A 21,461-nucleotide genomic window follows, 5' to 3' on the forward strand; every position below is an offset into this window, starting at 1 on the left:
AACTATCGTACAAAAGAAGCAGAGTTTTACTGTAGAAAATTGAGTACGCAATTCCACGACAGACTCGCGCAAGACTTTCGAGCGTTTTCTAAAAACTCTCAAGCGTATTCTAAAGACTTTTCGGAAACATCCCAAGAGCTGTTAGAATGACATTGCGAGCAAATATACGACGTGTCGCCGAAAGAAATCCATATTTCTCATTTACGCTCTCGAGGGCGAGGTCTCCTCAAAGAGACTTTCACTGCGCGTACACGTCAAATTTAACGCGGAAGAATTCTTCTGGGTCGGCGGTTTTACGCCACCCGGAAACTCTCCACTAAATCCACCGTTGACCTACGTCGGGACCGACCTAGTTTCCTATCCACGAGATAACCGAGACATCAGTTTTTTTTGTGGATCCTGAGGCACCACCGGGTGGTAGGTAGATCTTTTTTAGTCATTTAGTAGGTTAGTCGGCCCACGGCAGAACTTCGTTCGTTAGAGGAACCGTTACGTCCTACAATGACCGGTGATGCCCTTTCATTGTGCGACCGGTCGCTCCATTGTTACCACTTCTCCTGGCGAGTCGTGATCGCGCACGAGTTTCGCGACTGGCATACGCCATGTGTCATACAGTATGGTATTGTATATATGAGTTTTGTATGCACTTTTACGACTATTTAAATTATCAGTTAAATTGCGGATCAAATCCAGTCAATAACTGTCTATAAAAATATTTTAAAAAGCGCCTAAGCATGTCTAAAAATTTATTTATTATACTACTAAATTATACTTAAATTTCGTTCATTCTCGAAGAATAACGAGAGAGTTGATATTGTACCGCCATATAAATATTTAATTAATAAGTTGTATGTTTTCATTCTCTATATACCCCTTCCTAATTGCATTATTTCTTTCATTTTTAAGTGAGAGTTACACTATATCACTTCGTTAAATTACATGTTACAGATATATTTTTAATTAATTTAAACATATAGAAAATGTATATTAGTGTGGATTTAATTTAATTTATATAATAATAGGATAAAGAAGATACTCACCGTACCCCTGCATTATTCCGTGCGTTAAATAAAGTGGGGCCCTTCCGGCAAACACATCCTTCGCAAAGGCCTGTCTTACCAGCTGAGGATCCGACAGCAAGATCGTATAGACCGAGCCCATTCGCAGCCCACAAATCGGTCCATACTTCCTCGCCAGATTTGTCAGCGACACGTAAGGACGTTCAGAGTCTAGCCATGGTAAATAACCGAGTAGCGGGATGCCGTATGGTCCCGGGGCAAGTCGAAGCGTTTTACGACGAAAAATATAGACAAAAATTATGAGAGATATACCGAGGATGATATGTATGAGGGATATCATAGTTTATAAGGAAAGGGAAGCGGCACCTGCAAATTAAAGAGGATACTGTTGAATAACAGTAATTTGGTGAAAGCAAGATATTATAATTATCGTGTTGCAAGATTTTTATGTAAATGTGTAGCTGTGTTATATATGAGACACGGACGACATAGAGATGTTAAAGAGTACTTTAGCATTAAATTAATTAAATATATATATGTATATATGTGCTGTGTGTGTTAGACGGACGTAATAAATCACATAAATGTTTCGCGCGTAACGCGATCCTCCTCGGTGATCGTAACCGCTTCTAATTGAGGGAACGCGATTGCAGCTTCCAGGAATGGCAACGGCAGAAATGAATGATAAACACCTTTCTCTGCGCCTACGGCGTAGCGTGCATATGTAAACTTATCTCATTATCAAGACTCGCGCGCGCGCGCGCGCGCGCGCACGTGCAATCGCGCGCGAAGAGGACAAGGAATGATTCCGTGCTGCGACTACGCGATATAGGCCGACACGTGGTTAAACACGTGCCAGCGAGTCGTTGATGAATCGAGGAAGCTTACTTTCGATGGCGCGCCGCGCCGGGAGGATTTCTTTTACAGCCATCACTACACTTTGGCTCGCAAATGTTTAGCGGTGTTGTGGCATTTCGTATTTTTTTATTCAATTTCTTGCGATATTATAAGTTATAACTTTTCTGCGTTTAATGCGAAAATAAATTTTTCCCGCATAAATGTCAGAGATCTTTAGTCGTGAACAACAATTTTGTTTGCAATTTTGATATAAAAATAATCGATTATTATAAAATATTTATTAAGATATAGCAAAAATGTGCAATTAATTTAATATAAAAACAAAAAATATTTCTTCTATTTTAATCAGCTTTATAAAATAACTTTAGGTATTTGTTAAATTGCGTGGACGAAGCTTACTTTAAAAAAAACTAGAAGTTCTAATTGAAATGTATCGCAGAAATTGTGCTCTTCGCGAATAAAATATAATTTAAAGAACAAATATACTCTTTCAGCAGTTATATAAGACGTTAATTGTGTAGACTCAGAAAAGTATTGAACAACTCACCAAATCTGCACACGCAGGACTTTTATTGCAGTTGCCACACATGCACGCTTTTCTTGAATAATATTATAACTTGTTGCACGAGAATTATTTGACCTGAGTCAGTAAAAAGAAATAAAAGATATGTGAGTTTATATAGATAAATATATAAACGGACAATTATATATTGATTTACATACGAAAAAGAAAAGAAAATTTACACGTATAATTATCGCTGAAAGAAAAATATTACAAGAAAGAATATACGATGTAACTTCGACCGCAGTATCGAGCTAAGTGTCGTCGCGAGACTTGACGAAAGTGATCCCAAGTAGTCGTTTGACTACCAAATGATAACTGCCTCGTGCTGCGACAGCAAAGATTTGTTTTGTGTGATATTGGATGACATTAGAATAGACGTTTCACGTTCTGAGACAGGTATTAAAAACTTACTTAAAAGAGAATATAAGCATATTGTATATACAACGCGTTTTATTTTTAATTTAATAAAGTTATAAAATATTTTGTAACATTAAGATATAGAGAAGCAGTAAAATATTTTTATACATGTGTGTGAGCTAATTTATAATTGATTAAAATATTATAATTAAAACAGAAAAATTGTTTTATCATAAAAAAAAATTATTTTTAATAAAGAGTCTTGATGAACTATTAAATGTACGATGTAGTGAGGATAAAGATTAATTTTTTTGACACACGAAATATATCGTCTAAATTTCTGCACTCGGCGCCTATGCGAAAAGGAATTCCTTCGCACAGGACCCTTTTCGACAGACTAGCTGAATAAAAAGTTACGTATAGTCTACCTGACTTAACAGGTCTTCTGGTTTGGGTTTTACGAACTAAGCCGTTCGCCTTTATAATTTATCGAGATATTCGCGCACGCACACACACACACAATTTACGACTAATTAAAGAACATCTTGGAAATAATTCGCGTTAAAAGACTAAATGAATCTAGATTCAATTAAAGATCGTATTTTTTATACATTCGTGTTTGTCGTGAATAAATAAAAATTCCATATATATGACTAACCAGTTCCTTGTGAGTCGCGAGTTTATGTGAGATCACGAAAGTATATATTATGAATATGTATATTCCTAATATCTCTGTGCATAAACACATGCACACCCCAGAATATCAACGACCCGTTGCCCTTACGCACACGACTGACCTTCTTGGCTCACCTTACGAGTATCCTGTGTGCACTCACCTCCGCTCACGTGCGAGCTATCGCTCGCCTTCGCCAATCACGTGCGAGTTTATACGTCGATCGCGTCTCTGGGTCCCGAATTCAATTTATATGGTACGTGCCCGAGTGCTCGAGTTAAACCGAAAAAAATGAAAACGAAGAGGAAGAGCTCAAGACTTTCTTTTTTCCTATCGTGACCCACTGCCCGCTTGACGAAGTTTGGGTTAGAGAAGATTCAATCGCCAAAATGCCCTTTTAACCTCTTGGAAAGCTTTCTAGAAACACTCGTTGGCGAGAGAAACGTTTCTACTTTTTGTACAAATACTTGAAGATCGTACAAGAGAGAAAGAATTTAAAAAATTTTATATATATTATGTTAAATTAGTAATCGAAATATGTAGTTACTGATTTATTTCTTTGCCAAAAATTGCAAAAAATAGCATAAAAAAATAAAAGCAATATGCAATATAAATCTTTATTCTCTAATAATTTTTCTTTAATAATCTCTGTTCTTTAACCTTGTAATAATATAAATCTTTTTTTAAATAATATGGATATTTTCTAGTTGAGAAAGAAATACGCAATCCTGAAAATATTATAATTAAATTTAAATATAATGCAACGTGTCTTGAAGGACATTTCTCGCCTGTGAATTTAATTTACATTTTGCATCAGTCAGCTCTCCCTAACTATATTACAATTAATTCATATATTTATATTTATTTGTGCGTGTAATGTATATTTTTGCATACTTATTTTATACATATAATATTTTATTTGTATATTTTATATTTATCTTTGTCTCAGCTTTTCTCATCTCATCTTTGTATTTAACATTCGCGATTGCGGTAATGCCGATTCTTTTTTTTTTGCGTTTTATCTTTTTTACGTTTATTGATTGAGAAATGAGTGAGTAAAGGTAGACAATTGACTTTCGCGAGAACAAGATTTATAAGTAAATTAAAAAAAGAATACAATTTCAATATATTAGTAATGAATCCTTTTGTAAAAAAATGATAAAAATATATAAATATAGTTTACTTCCTAACAAAATTCATGAATTGTTATCTATATGTTATGTACAAAATTAAATATAATTCCTTCTTTTAATTTTGCAATTTGGGGAAAATTGGAAACTTACAATTAATATAATTGTCTCTTCCATTTGATATGCGATGTTATAGCTCATCCTCAAATCAAACCTTGAGAAAAGCGCGAACTCGCGTGATGGTTACGCGTGGCGCGTGCAGAATATGTGCGCTGGTAAATCACGCATTTGCGAGCACGTCTCGCCGCATCTCGTTTCGCGAGGATATTGCGAGAGGGATGGATGCGAGAGGGACCGCAATGATGGGCGCGCCACTTTCCCTCCGCCATAAAATGGACTGGATTGCGAAGGAGGAATTGGAGTCGAAGGAGACGCGGGAGAAGGTGACGAAGAAGAAGAGGAGAGGACACATGCACCCGAAGAGGCCAAAACGTGATCAGCCGTGCACGTTGCCGATGATCGAACGCACTCTTGAGCTACGATTCGCACGCATTGGAAAACGTGAGGCATGTTGATGTCTTCAACAAGCCGCGCGATTATCCTCCTCGATTCCTTCTTCGGCTTGCTTCTTCCGCCGATATACTCGAATCGCTGTCGACGATTTTCAAAATTTGACAGATACTTATGCATCTCTCAAGTCCTCTTATGCTCATTTTTAATTTTGTCCATACAAGAGTAATAATCATTTTATTTCTCTTTTTTAGCGACGATAAATTTGATGCAGCAAAAGAGAAAAGAGCAAAAATATATCATTGGTATACGAATAAAAAAAATTTGACAATTTATTTTTGATGAAAAGAAGATCGTCTTCTACCTTAAAAATTAATTCGCAAGATGCTCCGTGAGAGAGCTCTTCAACAGTCATTTTCTACGACAATAAGATTTCAAAATTCGCGATCGATAATTAATTTTGTAAAGATAGCGTCGAAGAGGGAGAGAGGAAGCGAATGAAGGGCGGGCGTCGACTCTTTAATCGGCGCTCTTGCTCGGACCTCGGCGGATAAAGCAAACGGCCGCGCTGATGAGAGATCGGCCCCCGCGAATGGACCCCGCGCGACTTCCTCGCCCGCCTTCCGAAGCCCCCTTGCGCTGCGTCGGTTCTGGTATGCATCGCCGACCGCGGAACAGAGTACAAATGCACCCGAGCTATCTGACGGGACGTGCAACGACCGACAAAGGTCATTCGCAACGTTAAATCTGCATATCGTTTCTCGCGTCGCCGCTCTCCGCCTCTTGTTCATTCTCCTTTGGCGCGTTGAATCGGCCAGGAACGCCGCTAGGATCATTCGATCGTGATCGGACACCGGACAAGAGGAGGATTCCACGATCGATCAAGCATCGAAATTCGGAAGATTCTTGCACAAAAGTGGGGGAAACCGATATCGCGCGACTAATGATTTTCGTTCGATCGCGTCGAACGAAAGTAACACAATTATTTTCGATTAATTCGTGTGAAAAATGTTAAATTAATCTAAATTTAATTAATTTGACAATATAAGAAAAATTTGTAAAAATCTGCCTTGCAAAATGTTGAACGATATTTCTTTTAACTCTTCTTCAATGTTTGCAATTTATTTTCTTTTGTCATATGAATGATCAAAAGAGAAATAAAATTTCTAACAATGCTTTGTCATTTTTGCATCTCATCTTATCAAAATAATCTTGCAAAATATAGTTTAAAATATTATTAAAGGATGGTGATTGTTCAGTGCTGGCGTTAGGGTAGGGCGAGGTTGGGCGATCGCCCAGAGCGCCAGATCTGTATAGGGGCGCCGCTGCCCGGTGATTCTAAAATTTAAGAACAAAAATCTTTCCTTTCTCAAGAATTTCGAGCTCTTGAATGGATTAAATGGGCACCACGATAATCTTGTCAGGATATCAATGTTGCTAAAACCTATGTTGTGTGATTATTGAATAAGTAACTTGACGCGGCAGAAAAGAGAAAGAACAGAGAGTGAGTTCATCGTCTCGGCTCTAATGCGGCTGATAACCTAAACCCTGTTGTCTTATCGGGTAGAGACGAGGGAAGAGATGATGAGTAAAAGAAAAGATGAAGCGGTGAAGAGCGAAATAGAGAGAAGGGAGGTGAGGAAGATTGTTCGAAATTCCTTTTCGCAGACCACCACCGATCACCACAGGTAGATTGTAGTGCTCAATAGAATTTAATCGCGGTGATCGATGTGCTCCAGATAATGGCTACTCGCGTTAAAAGATCGTTAAGCCGCGCGGCGCCGAGTCGTTGAACCACTTTGAGTAATCGAGCGTTTCGTCCTCGGACGCATCCAATCTGGTTTTCGCGAATCCGAGAAGTAAAGCATTGCCTTATTACACAAACTTACTTTTACTTGTCTCCCTCTCCCTGCCTCCCTCTCACTCTCCTTCTCTCTCTCTCTCTCTCTCTCTCTCTCTCTCTCTCTCTCTCTCTCTCTCTCTCTCTCTCTTTCTTTCTATTTATTTGTATTAGAAAAGAGTAATCGCTATATTTTTAGAGCTACTTGAGATTAATTATAATTATTTCAACAAATTTCTTATTTATTCATAACAAGACTGTATATAAATGAGAATTCTATCATGTATTTTAAACTATTGCAAGATTATTTTGATAAGGTGAGATGCAAATTATAAAGCACCTTTAGAAATTTTATTTCTCTTTTTGTCATTCGTGTGATAAAAGAATCTTTTGTATCATGTACAAATCCAAGAAAATAATTTTTCTATATCACAATTTCACCAATCTAGTTATTCACAAATATGCTATTACTTAATCGCTCTTCTATCATTTTTTTCTCTCTATCTGGACATATCTGGATTGCCGTATCTTATCTTAAGTGCCTGACGCTCTTCCTAAGAATTCTCAAAAGAATCGCATTTAGCGCTCTTGCAAAAGGGCTAGCGCCAAAGATAGCTTTATAACGAGAAGAGCCGACCCTCCCCTTCGAGAACTATAGACCGTTATTTACGGCCTCCACCTCCTCTCAGTCAGTCTCCCCTGGCCCCCGAAGCGGCACATAACTACCACCACCTACCGTATAAGCGTAAGCCGGATTCTTCTCTCTCAGGCGGCGGCGGCAGACATCGGGCAGCCATCTAGATATCGTCTGCAGCGTGCATTGAACGCAGGGGGAATGCACTGAATGCAGAATGCAGGAGCGAGGGTACCAACCCCGGTGTTCTCTCGGGGGCTTCAGGGCTGCAATCGCTACGGTGATCGATCGTACGTGACCAAAGGCCCGGACGAGGACCTCTCTCTCTCTCTCTGCGAAGGTGTCCTTCGTCGCGATCCACGAATCAAAGTGTCCCCTCCACGTCAGAGATCTAAAGGCGATTCGGCGAAGCGGGCGATCGTTCCGTTCCGCGTGGAATACGAGTGTCACGGAGAGCGGAGAGGAGAGACATTCGCTAAATCCGTGCCTGTGAGACCGTACACTCGCTCCTGGGATAATGAAATTATTTTTCTTTCGACTTAAGGACGACTACTCTGGGTTCGATGAAACGGATTTTTCCACGAGGATCCCTGCCGCCCGCGGGAGAGACGCGGGAGGACGGCGGGCGGCAAGCGAAGGAGGTGGTGCCGGGTTGCTAGTGATGAGTTTTTGTCGAGCCTTGCCTGCTCGAGAGAATAATGAACTCTGGGGTGCGTCGATCTCTCGGAGCCGCGCTTCCCCGACGCGCTATCCTTCGCGCGTCGCGTCGTTCTCTCTTTTCTCCTTTCCATCCCCCTCTTCTGTCTTCAATGACCTCAAAATCGAATGCATCCCATTTTTGCACTCTCCTCTCTGTGTTCCCAATGCTAGATGTACGCGCGATAATTCTATGGCCACGTCGCAAAATTCGTCGCAAAATTCTTCCGTCGACGTTGACGCGTTCAACGTCGTTCAGTGCGACGAAAATAGACGATGTCTCGTTATTTCTCGAGGTCATGGCGTGTGTCGTTTGGCTGTCAAAGCAGTCCGTGTCGATAAAAAGTCAAATGCTCCATTAATCATAACGTAAAACTGCGGGTTATCGTGATTCTGCGCGCGGAATGGGCCATAAACTGATTTTTCAATAGTAAAATTATTTTGAGGGCTGCGTTACATTCAGTCAAAACAATTAACTTTGCATCTCTCGTAGTAAAATTACACACAATTATACATATTACATAATACATTAAAATAAAAAAATTAGATCACAAAAATTTAAATAAATAAAATGTAATTTCCTAATATTTCTAAATATTTTATATTTTATTTTTTAAATATTTTATATTAAATTTGACATTAATGCAAAACATATGTTAAATTATCCCCGAAATATGTGCACAAGTGTCAATTGTTAGTTTGCCAATAGCGAGGAAAGTACCGGATGCAGGCTCACTCGCAAGAAGAATTCAATTACCTTGCCATTGTTTCTCCTTTCGCTCGGTGTGCACGAGGGTATCTATTTATATCTTGGGGAGATCTTGCATCTTTTTTACGAGACCTCCGAGGTAGGTGCTCGAGGCTCCTCCTAAGGATCCCGGCAGCGGGTACAAGGATCGTACATATCTCCACCAATCTACCTACCTGTTCCCTCTAAACCCCTGCACCGGGTAGGTAGGTAGGTATTGACCTACGGGGCAACGAACGACCGGGGTCATTGGCTGGATCCAGTTATCAAGGTTGGGGTCCTTTTCCTTCGGTAGCAAGGAGATCGCCGTTTCTCCTCGATACGGATCGACAAACTTTCCAAGCTCACCTGTGCCACCACCACATCTACATTATCATGTACAACCCTTCTCTTAAAATCGCGCGATTGCTAAGTTGTTGCAAAATTGCAAGCTTAAATAATCATTACGATTGTCTTACGATAATGCTATTAATTTGATGATTGATTTCGTAATTTTATTACCCTCTCCTGTCCTCTTATCAAAAATGCGATTTACGATTTTATCACATTTAAATAATTTTCGAAATTTTCTGACAATAGCACGTACTCACAATACACGTGTTGTGCGTGATTCGGACGTCCTTTAAAAAAATGCATTCCTCGGCGCATCATTGAATGGCCGACTGCCCTACAGCTCAAGGGTCGTATAAGTTCGAGACTGCATTATGGTCCTTCTTGGAAAGGCAAGCCATTATTCTGGCGGCTCTCTCCATAAAATGGGCGCCCTTTTTGCCAAATATATTCAAGCCGGCAACACTACACTTACATTTCGAATATAGAGGAAGAATTCATCGACATTATCGGATTTCATGGACTTGTTCTTTCTCTCCCCGAAACTCTCCGCGATTTGAAACAAGGATCCATCGTGTCCTTGCAAGGAGATGAAGACAGTGTAGCCAGATGGCAAGTTAAATGCAGTTAAATGCATACGTATTTCGAGATCGACGATTATTTAAATATATTACACAGAGCATATGCAAATACAATTTCAGCACGAAACCGAAATAAATAAATTAGTTATCTACCAAAAGTTTATACAAAATTTAATGCGAGCAATTATATTATATGTAAATAATAAATATTAATAATTAAATCAAATAATTAGTTCTTAAATAAAAATGTTATCGCACATAATATACATTCATTAGCCGATACTCAATAATCTAATTGATAAGTAGATCCATATTATATGAATAATATATTTATAATCAATAAGGAACATATTATCATTACTTAATGTAACAATTGTTGCATCATGCAAACTGTCGTACTTTACAACAATTTTCTAAAAATCTCTAAAACTGCATGTCTGATATCTTTTACTGTCAAAATCAAAATCAGAACAATACTACACGGAACACTTCTAATCAGACGAAAATGCGAAATGCCAATCTTTGTAGAGACGAACAGTCAGCGTAGAAGGTAACAAAGGTGGAAGAAGAAAAGGTGAAAAAGAAGAAGAAAGAGCGAGCGTAACCGGTCCAAGGGAAGCTGCGTTCTGATAACCCAGTTTTATGTGCTATCGGTCAGATCGACCTCCCCCGTCTTTATCGAAGCGGAACGATCCTAGGTCTACTACCTCCGTGACGCAACAGACTCTCGGTCATTCAGCAAATAGCTAATCAGTGACTAGCTTGTGCGACTAACAGATTCTAGCTCGGACGCTTGGGCTGCGTCCTTATCATTCATCTCGCACAGCCATTCAAGAGAATATTCGCGACTCATTCCACGTCAGCAGTTTAGATGGATTTATGTTTTTTATCTCATAGCCTTTCTCTGTCTCTCTCTCTCTGGCATGTAGATTACGCTTTAATCTTTGTACATCGACCACAATTCGTGCATAGAAGTATATCATGTACAGTATTTTTTTTAATTTTCACAAAATAAAATCTCTCATTGATTAGAGATGTTATTCACACTTGTGAGTGGATTGTATAATCCTTTCCTTATTTAAAAATAGAAGCTGCATTGTATCACAAAAAATCTCATAAAATATACTTTTTATCTATAATATAATATTTAATTTTAATTAAAAAAAAAAAAGTTTTTCAATCTTTTTAACTCTAATTGAGAATTTATCCCATTTTCATATTATATATATATATATATATATATATATATATATATATATACTACATATTTCTCAAATAACTTTCACGGCAACAATTATTACATGTTAACATTAAAAGAGCTTTAATGCAATTATCTATAATATATGATATATGTAAACGAGATAAAATTAAACGCAACAATATGAATGTCATATATAAAAGTAAATGTAATTTCTGCAACTTCGAAATTATTGATCCCCATACAACATTGCTAATTTGGTCAAATTGCAATTTTCGAATGGAAATAATAATTTTAATTTTGTTTCGTTTTGGCATAACGAGACCGAGATATACTTATATGTAATATTCGCTCAGCGCGCAATTGGCATCGATGTATCTCCGTGACGAAACGCGCGGTGCACGGGGAAGCATAAAGTAAATTAGCGAGTCGTCGTCCATGTAGATGACTGTAACGCGAGTGCGTGATTTGAAAGTGCGATAGGTATTCACCCCTGCCCCCTCCCTCTCCCCCGCGTGACAGTCAGTCAGGAAATTGGGTCGTCGAAAACCATCGATCTTCGCGATGTGTGCACACGTAGCCGGTGACCAGCTGATCGACGTTCCCCCCTTTCCCCCGGGGTTCAACGACCTTTTTGTTCGCCAGCTAGATATTTGTGCCTACTTAAAGTGTTTGCACGACAGTGGACACCTCGCTGCAAAATAAACGCCGCCGCGCCGTTGCACTTATGCAAGTGCGTCTTTGCACATCACTTCATCGCGACGTTACGTTTTAACGTCTCTCGCTCATCGACGAGCCCCTTGTGGACAAACTTCGCCTTAATTTGAGTGCGCAAATATTTTGCCGCGACGGCGTTTTCACGTCGGCTCCGACTCCTTTCGCTTGGATACGCGAGATTTTCGATTGGCAAATTATTGTCTTTTTAAAGAAATCCCATGCTGCCTGTTGACCTAATATTATCAGTTGTTTATGAATTTTCTCAATATATCATAACGCATCAATGATTACTTGGAGGTAAAAATAATTACATAATAATTTTTTTACAATCACATACAGCTCTTAAGTTTGAAGTTTCAAGAGTCTAAAACACACGGCTAACATAGGCGGAAACATAATAATTAAATAATATATAGACGGACTAGAAATTCGCATATTAATCTCATGAGAACGAAAGCAATAATGCTTTTAATAGAAATCATCACTGTGTCTTTTAAAGGTTTTCTAGTCCAAAGTTTAGAATCTCAAATTTCTTACTCGGATTAAAACGAATGTGAAATGGTCCAGATTGATTTCTTCGGATGTGTGTATGTCGAAGGGACTATATATGATAATTACGAAAATCCGCTGGTCAATTCGGTATCTCGCGCGAGTTTTATACGCGCCGGTTTTTTATCTCTTTCCCTCGAAAGTCATTCGCATGGGAATTCGCAGATTCGGCACTCGCGCGAACGGTCGTGCGGCCGACGACCGCGACTTTCTCCTCTTATGCTAATTTCGTTAATATGCCATTTTCACGACTCCGGCCCACGCCATTGTACTGTCCGGTATTTGGCTTAAGAGCGAGAGAAAGAAAAATAGCGTGTGTGAGAGAGAGGGAAAGAGAAAGAAGGAGAACATTCCCCAAAGCTACGATAATTAGAGACAACCAGCTGGCGACTTATTACGTAAAATTATATCGACTGTCAGGACTGGGGCAAATTTAAAAACCTGAAAATTTATTTCCGGCTAATACTTTAATTATGCGTGAAAGATGAAACTGGTCCAAACTTATTATTTGTTATTATGTGTATATTATCTATGTATCTGTGTCGAATCGCGATTTAAAATTAGCAGATTAAGAAAATAATTTTATAATTATACATTAAGATAATGTATAATTATAAAAATAAATTATAATACTTTATCGATGCAGAAGAATGTCATGTCGAAATGCCATATGTTGCTAATTAATAAAACAGTTGCTTATAAATTGCTTTTAATTATCAATAAATATAACATTGCTTCTGTAAGTGAAAAGAAATTTTTCTTAGTACATATAAAAAGAAATTATTTTGCTCAATCTGACATTTTTTTATGGTTTTATTGGATATCTTTTAATATATCCCTCTTAATTTATTTATACTCTATTTCGCATTCGCGAAACAATGGATGCAGAGTATCTTAGAAATATCTATTGCATTTTCGAACAAGAGAGTCGGCTATAATTAAATGTTACATTTAAAAATATATATTATAATTATGAGATTTTGACTTTATCGGTTTTAAATATACGCGTAATACATTTATATTCGTCCTATCTTTGGACTTCTTGAATGAAAGATCACAACGTGCAAAGATTCGGACTGCAGAATCGTGTCTTATCAGCGATATTAAAGCCGTCTATCTATCTAAACCTCTTTCCTATCATCCAGATAGGATGAGCATGATATCCCTCCTTGCAGCGTGGAATGTGCAAGCTGGGTTGTTTATCTCATATAAAGCCCTCGTACAAAACAATCGTAATCGAGTTACATGTTGCTTTCGGAACGTTGACATCAAAACAGAATGTAACCAGTGTTATGTGAAAATATTTTTCACAATATAATTCCAAATTTATATATTTATTGTAAGTACATATTTCTCTCTAAAAAGAACATTGATGCCAAATTGCTACGATCAATTCTATACTGTATTGAGAGATACGTATTCTATCATATATACATATGTATATATGAGAGATACGTATTCTATCATATATACATATGTATATCTGTATTTATTATATAGATTCACAGTATCTATGTAAAATGATAGATTTTTATTCGCTGGCAATTATCTAAAATCAATTGTATAGTCTAATTAAAAGTCTATATGAAGCCAATGGACTAAATCATACGATTTTTCTTAGAATAGGATAGATCGCGACGAAACCGGCGCCGATCGGGGGTCTCGCAGAAAGAAACGTTCGTCCTCCTGACTCGTGCAAAGAGAAAAAAAATGGATCGTATTCTCGATCGGTTTCTCCGAGTGGTTCGGCCAGTGCCGTAGTAAATGACATATCCGCGATGCCGCGAGAGCGGAGTTCGTTGCCCTATGAAAGAAGACAGCCGCAGTGGTCCCGTCGCGCGTTTCTGGGTTTACTGTTTCTGCCCGCTCGCGAGTGCCAGCATCGCACCGGTCGATGTATATGCGTTTCGTAAGCTGCACGCGAGGACCCGTCTGGGTTCTACCATATCGCATCGAAAGCACGAAACCTCGTAAAAGTGCGATACACATACGTAAAAACGCATGTACGTGAGCGCGGAGAGAAAACCGGTAAAAATTAGTTTTGGCGAGACAGTTCGACAAGGGATTACAAAACACCTGTCGGATAATTGATTCCTTTCTAAAAAAAAAGCATGTTAAGTCGATTCTCGCAAGTATTATTGTCTCTTTTCCGCAATGCTCATTGGCCGTCAAGATTCGCGTTGTGCGTTATATTCGTAATATTAAGAGACTGTCATCGCGAGGGTTAGCAGTTTGATGGTTTGTTCAAAATAAAATTAAATAAAATAATAATATATTTTAAATAATATGTTATAATACTTTAAACTCAATTAATATTTTTGACAGTTATCAGCTGATTTCTGTCAAAAAATATTAATCGTGGATAAGATATTATAACATATTATTTTATTTTATTTTATTTCGAACAAACTATTCAACTACTAACCCTCGCGATGACAGCCTCTCGATGCTACAAATATAACGCACAATGCGAATCGAAACAGTCAATCAGCATCGCGGAAAAGATGCAACAATACTTGCTAGAATCGACTTAACATGCCTTTTTTAGAAAGGGAATGTTATAATATTCTAAACTCGAATAATATTTTTGACAATTATCAGGGTGTGTGAAAATGTGAAGTTGGCACCCCTATGTTATGCTATCATAGTTCTGTTAAGAGTTCTGAGTTATTTAGAACCATAGGAAGTGTTCTTGATAATTTTTAGAAATAGTTCCGGTCATTACGATAACGAAAATCAGTTTCAAAAAATAGGGATGCCAACTTCACATTTTTTTTACACATCGAGTTCCAATAGTTTTGAGCAGAGTTTTAAGGTTCTTTTAAATAGTTATATAGTTCCTGATTATTTTTTGAAAGAGTTCTGCAATTTTTAGATAAAAAAATGTACCTTTTAGAAATATCTTCGATATTGAAAGTATGTTTTTTTATCTCTATAAAAATTGCAAAACTCTTTCAAAAAATAATCAGGAACTATGTAACTATTAAACAATTTAAATTTACTCACCTCACGGTTGCTCCTTTGTTGCCCGATGCCTCCCCGGGCCTCCTCGTAAAAGTTTCGAAACACTTGCACTCGCGTTATTTTTTTTCGTTCGCGACGCGCGGCGACGCCCGGGTTTTAGCTATCACAATCTTCGACGCGTTTCGGTAAAACGCGAGACTCGCGAGAGCTTATTCGCGCGCGAATAAAACCAAAGCTCCATTTTTGCGTCGCCGCTTTTCCCAAGATCCACTTTTCGCAGGGGCTTATCGAACGAAGATGATCAGGAGAGCGACTTTGCCGCGACGCACTCAAGTCGCCGAAGGATGCAGCGAGACGAACATTGAGCGCGATTCATCACGATTGACGAGATCAATTTCACGTGTGCGATCGCGATTACGATGTCGGTACGTGCGACGCGATCGGATTTATACGATAATTAACCGCCAAAGACGCTAATTAATACACTCGTCCTTTCGCGGACCGGCAAGAAGCGCGCGACCGAAGAAGAGCACTGGAGGTGGAGCTAGACTGGCACTGCCAGGTTCGGAACGCGCAACGATACGTCGCGCCGAGTCGTAGTGGTGGGGCATTGTAGGGGTCGTGACGTGGGAGCTCGGCGAATCACGTCGCGACTACATACCTCCACCAGGTCGTAGTGATGGGGGTATGTAGTCGCGACGTGAGTCGCTGAACTTCGGACGTATGTTGCGTCGCGAGCCCTACAATGCCCCACCACTACGACTTGTCGCGACGTGTCGTTGGTCGTTGCGCGTTCCGAACCTGGCAGTGTCAGTCTAGCTCCACCTCCAGTCTCCAGTGCTCTTCTTCGATTGTTCGTGATCAACGGGCGCTTCTTGCCGCGAAAGGACGAGTGTATTAATTAGCGTCTTTGGCGGTTAATTATCGTATAAATCCGATCGCGTCGCACGTACCGACATCGTAATCGCGATCGCACACGTGAAATTGATCTCGTCGATCGTGAATCGCGCTCAATGTTTGTCTCGCTGCATCCTTCGGCGACTTCAGTGCGACTTGATCATCTTCGTTCGATAACCCCCTGCGAAAAGTGGGTGTTGGAAAAAGCGGCGACGCGAAAATGGAGCTTCGGTTTTATTCGCGCGCGAATAAGCTCTCGCGAGTCTCGCGTTTTACCGAAACGCGTCGAAGATTGTGATAGCTAAAACCCGGGCGTCGCCGCGCGTCGCAAACGAAAAAAAATAACGCGAGTGCAAGTGTTTCGAAACTTTTACGAGAAGGAGGCCCGGGGAGGCATCGGGCAACAAAGGAGCAACCGTGAGGTGAATAAATTTAAATTGTTTAATAGTTACATATAGTTCTTGATTATTTTTTGAAAGAGTTTTGCAATTTTTATAGAGATAAAAAAACATACTTTTAATATCGAAGATATTTCTAAAAGGTATACGTTTTTTAATCTAAAAATTGCAGAACTCTTTCAAAAAATAATCAGGAAATAACTATTTAAAAGAACCTTAAAACTCTGCTCAAAACTATTGGAACTCGATGAGTAAAAAAATGTGAAGTTGGCACCCCTATTTTTTGAAACTGATTTTCGTTATCGTAATGACCGGAACTATTTCTAAAAATTATCAAGAACTCTTCCTATGGTTTTAAATAACTCAGAACTCTTAAGAGAACTATGATAGCATAACATAGGGATGTCAACTTCACACACCCCGATTATCAGCTAATTTTTGTCAAAAAATTAATCGCTAATCGCTGATAAGATATTGTATCATATTATTTAAAATATATTACTATTTTAATATTTTCAAAATATTATAACATCCCCATTACCGTTATAAAAATGTTATAAAATAAACAATTTCTCACTTACCAATACCTGCAAATAGCGGAGTTGTAGTACACAGCACATTGATCTAAAAACAAAATATTCAAATTATATATATACATGTGTGTCTTATAAATAATGCAGTTTTAAACAAATGTTTTTATTTTGCATACCTCACAGTTGCCCCGCTGTCGCCCGATGCCTCCCCGGGCCTCCTCCTCCTCTCTTGGTCCTTCGTAACACTCACAATACTCGCGAAAACACGAATAATTACGATTGTCCGACTTTACGCGGCACTCCCGACACGCGAAACTTTACACGGCACTTCCGACGCGCGACACTTTACACGGCACTCCCGACACGACGCGTAAATCGCACTGTGTATCGCAATGCTACCTGTAACAAATAAAATACATACATATATTAGAATAATCTATTATTTCGCATTATAACATACACAATATAATATAAATATGTAAACTAGAATATTTAATTAGCAAATTTTCGCTTTATTAATATTTTTTGAGAAAAATCAGTTGATTAAACCGTTAATTTATTAATTAATTTTTAAAATGTTATAAAAATTAAAATAATAATATCTTTTAAATAATATGTTATAATACTTTAAACTCGATTAATATTTTTGACAGTTATCAGCTGATTTCTGTCAAAAAATAATAGTATGTAATAAAATAATATATTAAAATAATATATTAAAATAATAGTATGTAATAAAAATTATAAAATAAAATAATATGTTTTAAGTAAAATGTTATATAGTATTTTAAACTCGATTAATATTTTTTGACAGTAATCAGCTGATTTTGTAAAAAAATATTATTCAAGTTAAACAAACTCTTTATATAAAAATATTATTCTTTTTTATATAAAATCTAAGAATGGCCCGTGCTTGTGTTGTTCTAGTGAAGGTAAAAATAAAAAAGTATGTCCATGTGAGCTATTTTTATGCCGGCACGCTAAATTGGCCGAATCGCTAAATGTATTTTGTAAAGTAAAATAAAAATATAGTGTGTGGCTAATTGATATGTATATATGCAATATGGTAATAAACAATTTAATATTTTCAAAGACTATTTTTATTAAATATATATGAAACTATATATATATTAATAATTTTGCTAATTTTTTATATTAGTGATAATATTGGATAGTAATCATATGTAAGAAATGAGTTATGTATGCAGGATGAAGAAAGAGATAAGAAATAAATCTTTTAAGCAGCATTCTGGACCTCTATAGAAAATATCTGCAAGACCAATAATGGAATACATTGTTAGCTCTTCTAGCAGCTATTTTGCACATTATTCGCGCTTGGTTTGTACGCAAAATGCGTACTAACTAACTAAGTTATAAATAGTGTCACGCGTGAAGCCGATTGCGCCTGTAACGAGTCAATATGTCGTGGACTGAAAATACATGTCGTTGCATGGAAAATACATGTGCAAGGTGCGAGAACCGCAATACGCGACGTCGTAAGTAAGATCGCAAATAAGAGTTGTTCGCGTGATAGCAAACCTAAAGAAATAGGTAAAAAGAAAAAAAAACACACGTTACACGGACAAATAGACACTGGTGCCAAGTAATCAAGACGGACTGTCGGCGGATCAGAAGAAACGATCACGCGTATAGTGTATAGTCACGCCCGGGCGCGCGTGCACTTTTCTTGCGACAAATAAATGAAAACGGTCGAGTTTTTTTTTCTTTCCATGTCAACGTCTTCCCTCGAGGTCGGCGCGAACAATTTCGTTTCGTCTGTCATTAAAGGGACGTAATTACGACATTACAAATTCAGACTAGACCGCATTATAAGTTCCGTCGCCGTGAGAAACTAAAATGAGCCCGCGACTCGACGTCGTAATTACGGCGATGGATAATTAAAGTTTAACGAGGCGGTTTGAAGCGAGTTTAAGCCACGGCGTATACGAGATCGACGAGCCTGTGACTCATTCTTTATCAACGTCTTTGCAACACGATTGAGGGCGAGATTGAGATCGGTGAGATTATTTAATCAGAATGTCATCAGGATTGCGTAAGGTCCTGAAACTTTTATTCCGAAAACAAGCAATATTGATTCAGCTATATTAAACTACATTAAATAAATGTACATTATTATTTTAACATGCATTATATTAATTATTTATTATTATGACTAATTTAACAAGTTGATTTTTCTTGGAGATAAATAAATATGTCTATAATTTTCATATTTTAGTTCATTATAATTTTTTTTCAGTATGAGTTAGAGTGACAAATGCCAATTTAAAATTCTCGATAAAAATAACACATGAAAAGAAAAAAAATGTTCGTAAAAGCAACTATATTGTTAATTGCAATGCTCTTCGTAATCGTGATTCCGATATATTTCATGGAGTCTAAAAGAGAATCGATCTAATGATCAATTGGTCGAATCTCGGATGAGCACAATTACAGTGGAGCATATATATAAGAGTAAAGATGTGCCGCGGTCCTTCACAAAGGAATCGCGGAAAAAGATGAAGTGAATAGAGTTAGGGCTTCTCGCGAAAGAAGAGATAAGTCGTCGAGCTCGTTTTTTTTTTCAACCGATCAGTTTTAGAGAGAAAGAGAGAGAGAGAGCAGACCAGGGCCTACCCCACCAAATCACCGATTTGTCCATTTCACTACTCAAGGGAGTCTTATGCCTATGAATCTTATATAGCTCCAGGGCGTATTCGTTATCGCGTTCACGCTCTCTCATCTCACGATCGAGAGAGTCGGCCGAGTAGAAAGACACGATCGGTCGATTGTATATATGTATGTACGTATGACCGCGTTTGTACCTCGTTTGGAACACACGGCAGGTCGGTCGACGACCTGGCCCCGCGGTAGGCAAAGCAGCGCGGCGGAATTATAAAATTGTGTTACGACACCCAAAACGCACGACTCTCCCGCTCTGCCTCCGTCGTGACGCGATGCGACTCCAAGCATCGCGATTGCAACCGTTTAAACATCCCATTTGCACATTGCTGCTTTAAGCTCCTGTCAAAGTATCGCATTAGTTTGAGCTTTCAACTCGAATATTTTTTGGAAATGTTAATTCTTAAAATTCTAGTTAGTTTTGCATTTTTCATTAATCGCGTGAGAACTTATTAATTGTATTGATCAATTTGAAAACAATATATAAAACAATCTGCAAAAAATCAAGATAATTTATAAAATATATTCACAGATTTGGACATCTCTGTGAAAATAAAACAAGCTTTCATTAAAGAAGATCTCATTCTACATTGCGATTATATATCAGATAAAAGCATTTTAATGATATAATAATCAAATTCAAATATTCAATATTTTGTACTGATTTACAGAAAATAAAAGGGAATTGCAAAGTATGAAGAAATGTAATCAGCCATTATATATATAATGTATTAAAGAACATATAAGGTGATCATGGAAATGCATTGTGTAAGAGATGCAATTCAATAATTTCAGAAATATTTTTACGCATTGCACTGCGAGTGCTGACCACGGAAAGAAAGTTCCTCCATTGTGGCATCTGGAATCTTGAATCTCGAATCGAGAGGTGCGACGAGCACGTGAAATCGACCGTGAAAGAATACCGGATCATCGAAAGCAGCGATGCTCAAAGTTGCAAATTTGACGCTGTCTTGTAGCGAGAAAAATAAATGACGAAAATCAAAATAATGAAATAAAGAAAAAAATAAATTTTGCATAATCAGAATGTGTACAAAGAAAAGAACATATAGAAAGTTTAATTTGTATTTGGTGTATATATATGAGTCGTCTAAATAGTTTCAAATATATTTTTAAATTTGTTTAATAACATCACTTACGTAGTCTGTGTAATATTTTTATTTCATTATTGTTTATTAGAAATAACGCTTAATTTAAAATTTGAAATGTAAACTATATATAGTCAATATTTGCGTACGATAGTTCAGTTTAACGTTTGAGAATGTCTAAAAGATAGGGGTTTGCACGATTTTGTAAAATCATGATTCGGATCTTACAATCGGTAGAAAGGATGAGCGAGACGTTTGGCCGATTGCTCCGGGTCATCAGGGGTCGACGTACTCGAAAGTCGAAGCTTTCCCGGCTCATCAGCATGCGGGTCTCGCGATATTGTCTATTAACGAAATTTCTAATGCGAATTTATGATAATGAACGGCCGGTTAAGAAGATTATCCATTGCCCCGTGGCCATTCAATCTATCGAAGGACAGAGGCTCTCAATGTTTAAAATATTTTTCGGCTGCAATCGT

General features: G+C 37.9%; 1 protein-coding gene across 5 annotated transcripts in view; it reads right to left on the reverse strand.

Moving 5' to 3' along the window:
- The window catches only part of Phtm (cytochrome P450 enzyme phantom), a 29,709-nt gene extending 12,296 nt beyond the window's left edge, over positions 1-17,413 (reverse strand). Inside the window, exons 1-3 of one of the 5 annotated variants that reach the window (XM_083056276.1) lie at positions 17,374-17,413; positions 17,246-17,288; positions 1,041-1,385 (exon numbers count right to left, since the gene is read on the reverse strand). In XM_083056276.1, coding sequence (XP_082912402.1) covers positions 1,041-1,359 — 319 coding nt within the window. In that variant the 5' untranslated portion in view covers positions 1,360-1,385; positions 17,246-17,288; positions 17,374-17,413. Of the gene's footprint in view, positions 1-1,040; positions 1,386-2,424; positions 2,751-15,411; positions 15,430-17,245; positions 17,289-17,373 lie in introns of those variants that run through there. The other 4 variants (XM_083056275.1, XM_083056273.1, XM_083056277.1 and 1 more) reach the window with 4 other exon arrangements.
- Between the last annotated feature and the right edge of the window lie 4,048 nt (positions 17,414-21,461).

Source organism: Prenolepis imparis, unplaced genomic scaffold (assembly GCF_030444845.1).
Source record: "Prenolepis imparis isolate NDT839.2.m4 unplaced genomic scaffold, iyPreImpa1.0 SCAF_17, whole genome shotgun sequence".
NCBI classification, from domain to species: domain Eukaryota; kingdom Metazoa; phylum Arthropoda; class Insecta; order Hymenoptera; family Formicidae; genus Prenolepis; species Prenolepis imparis.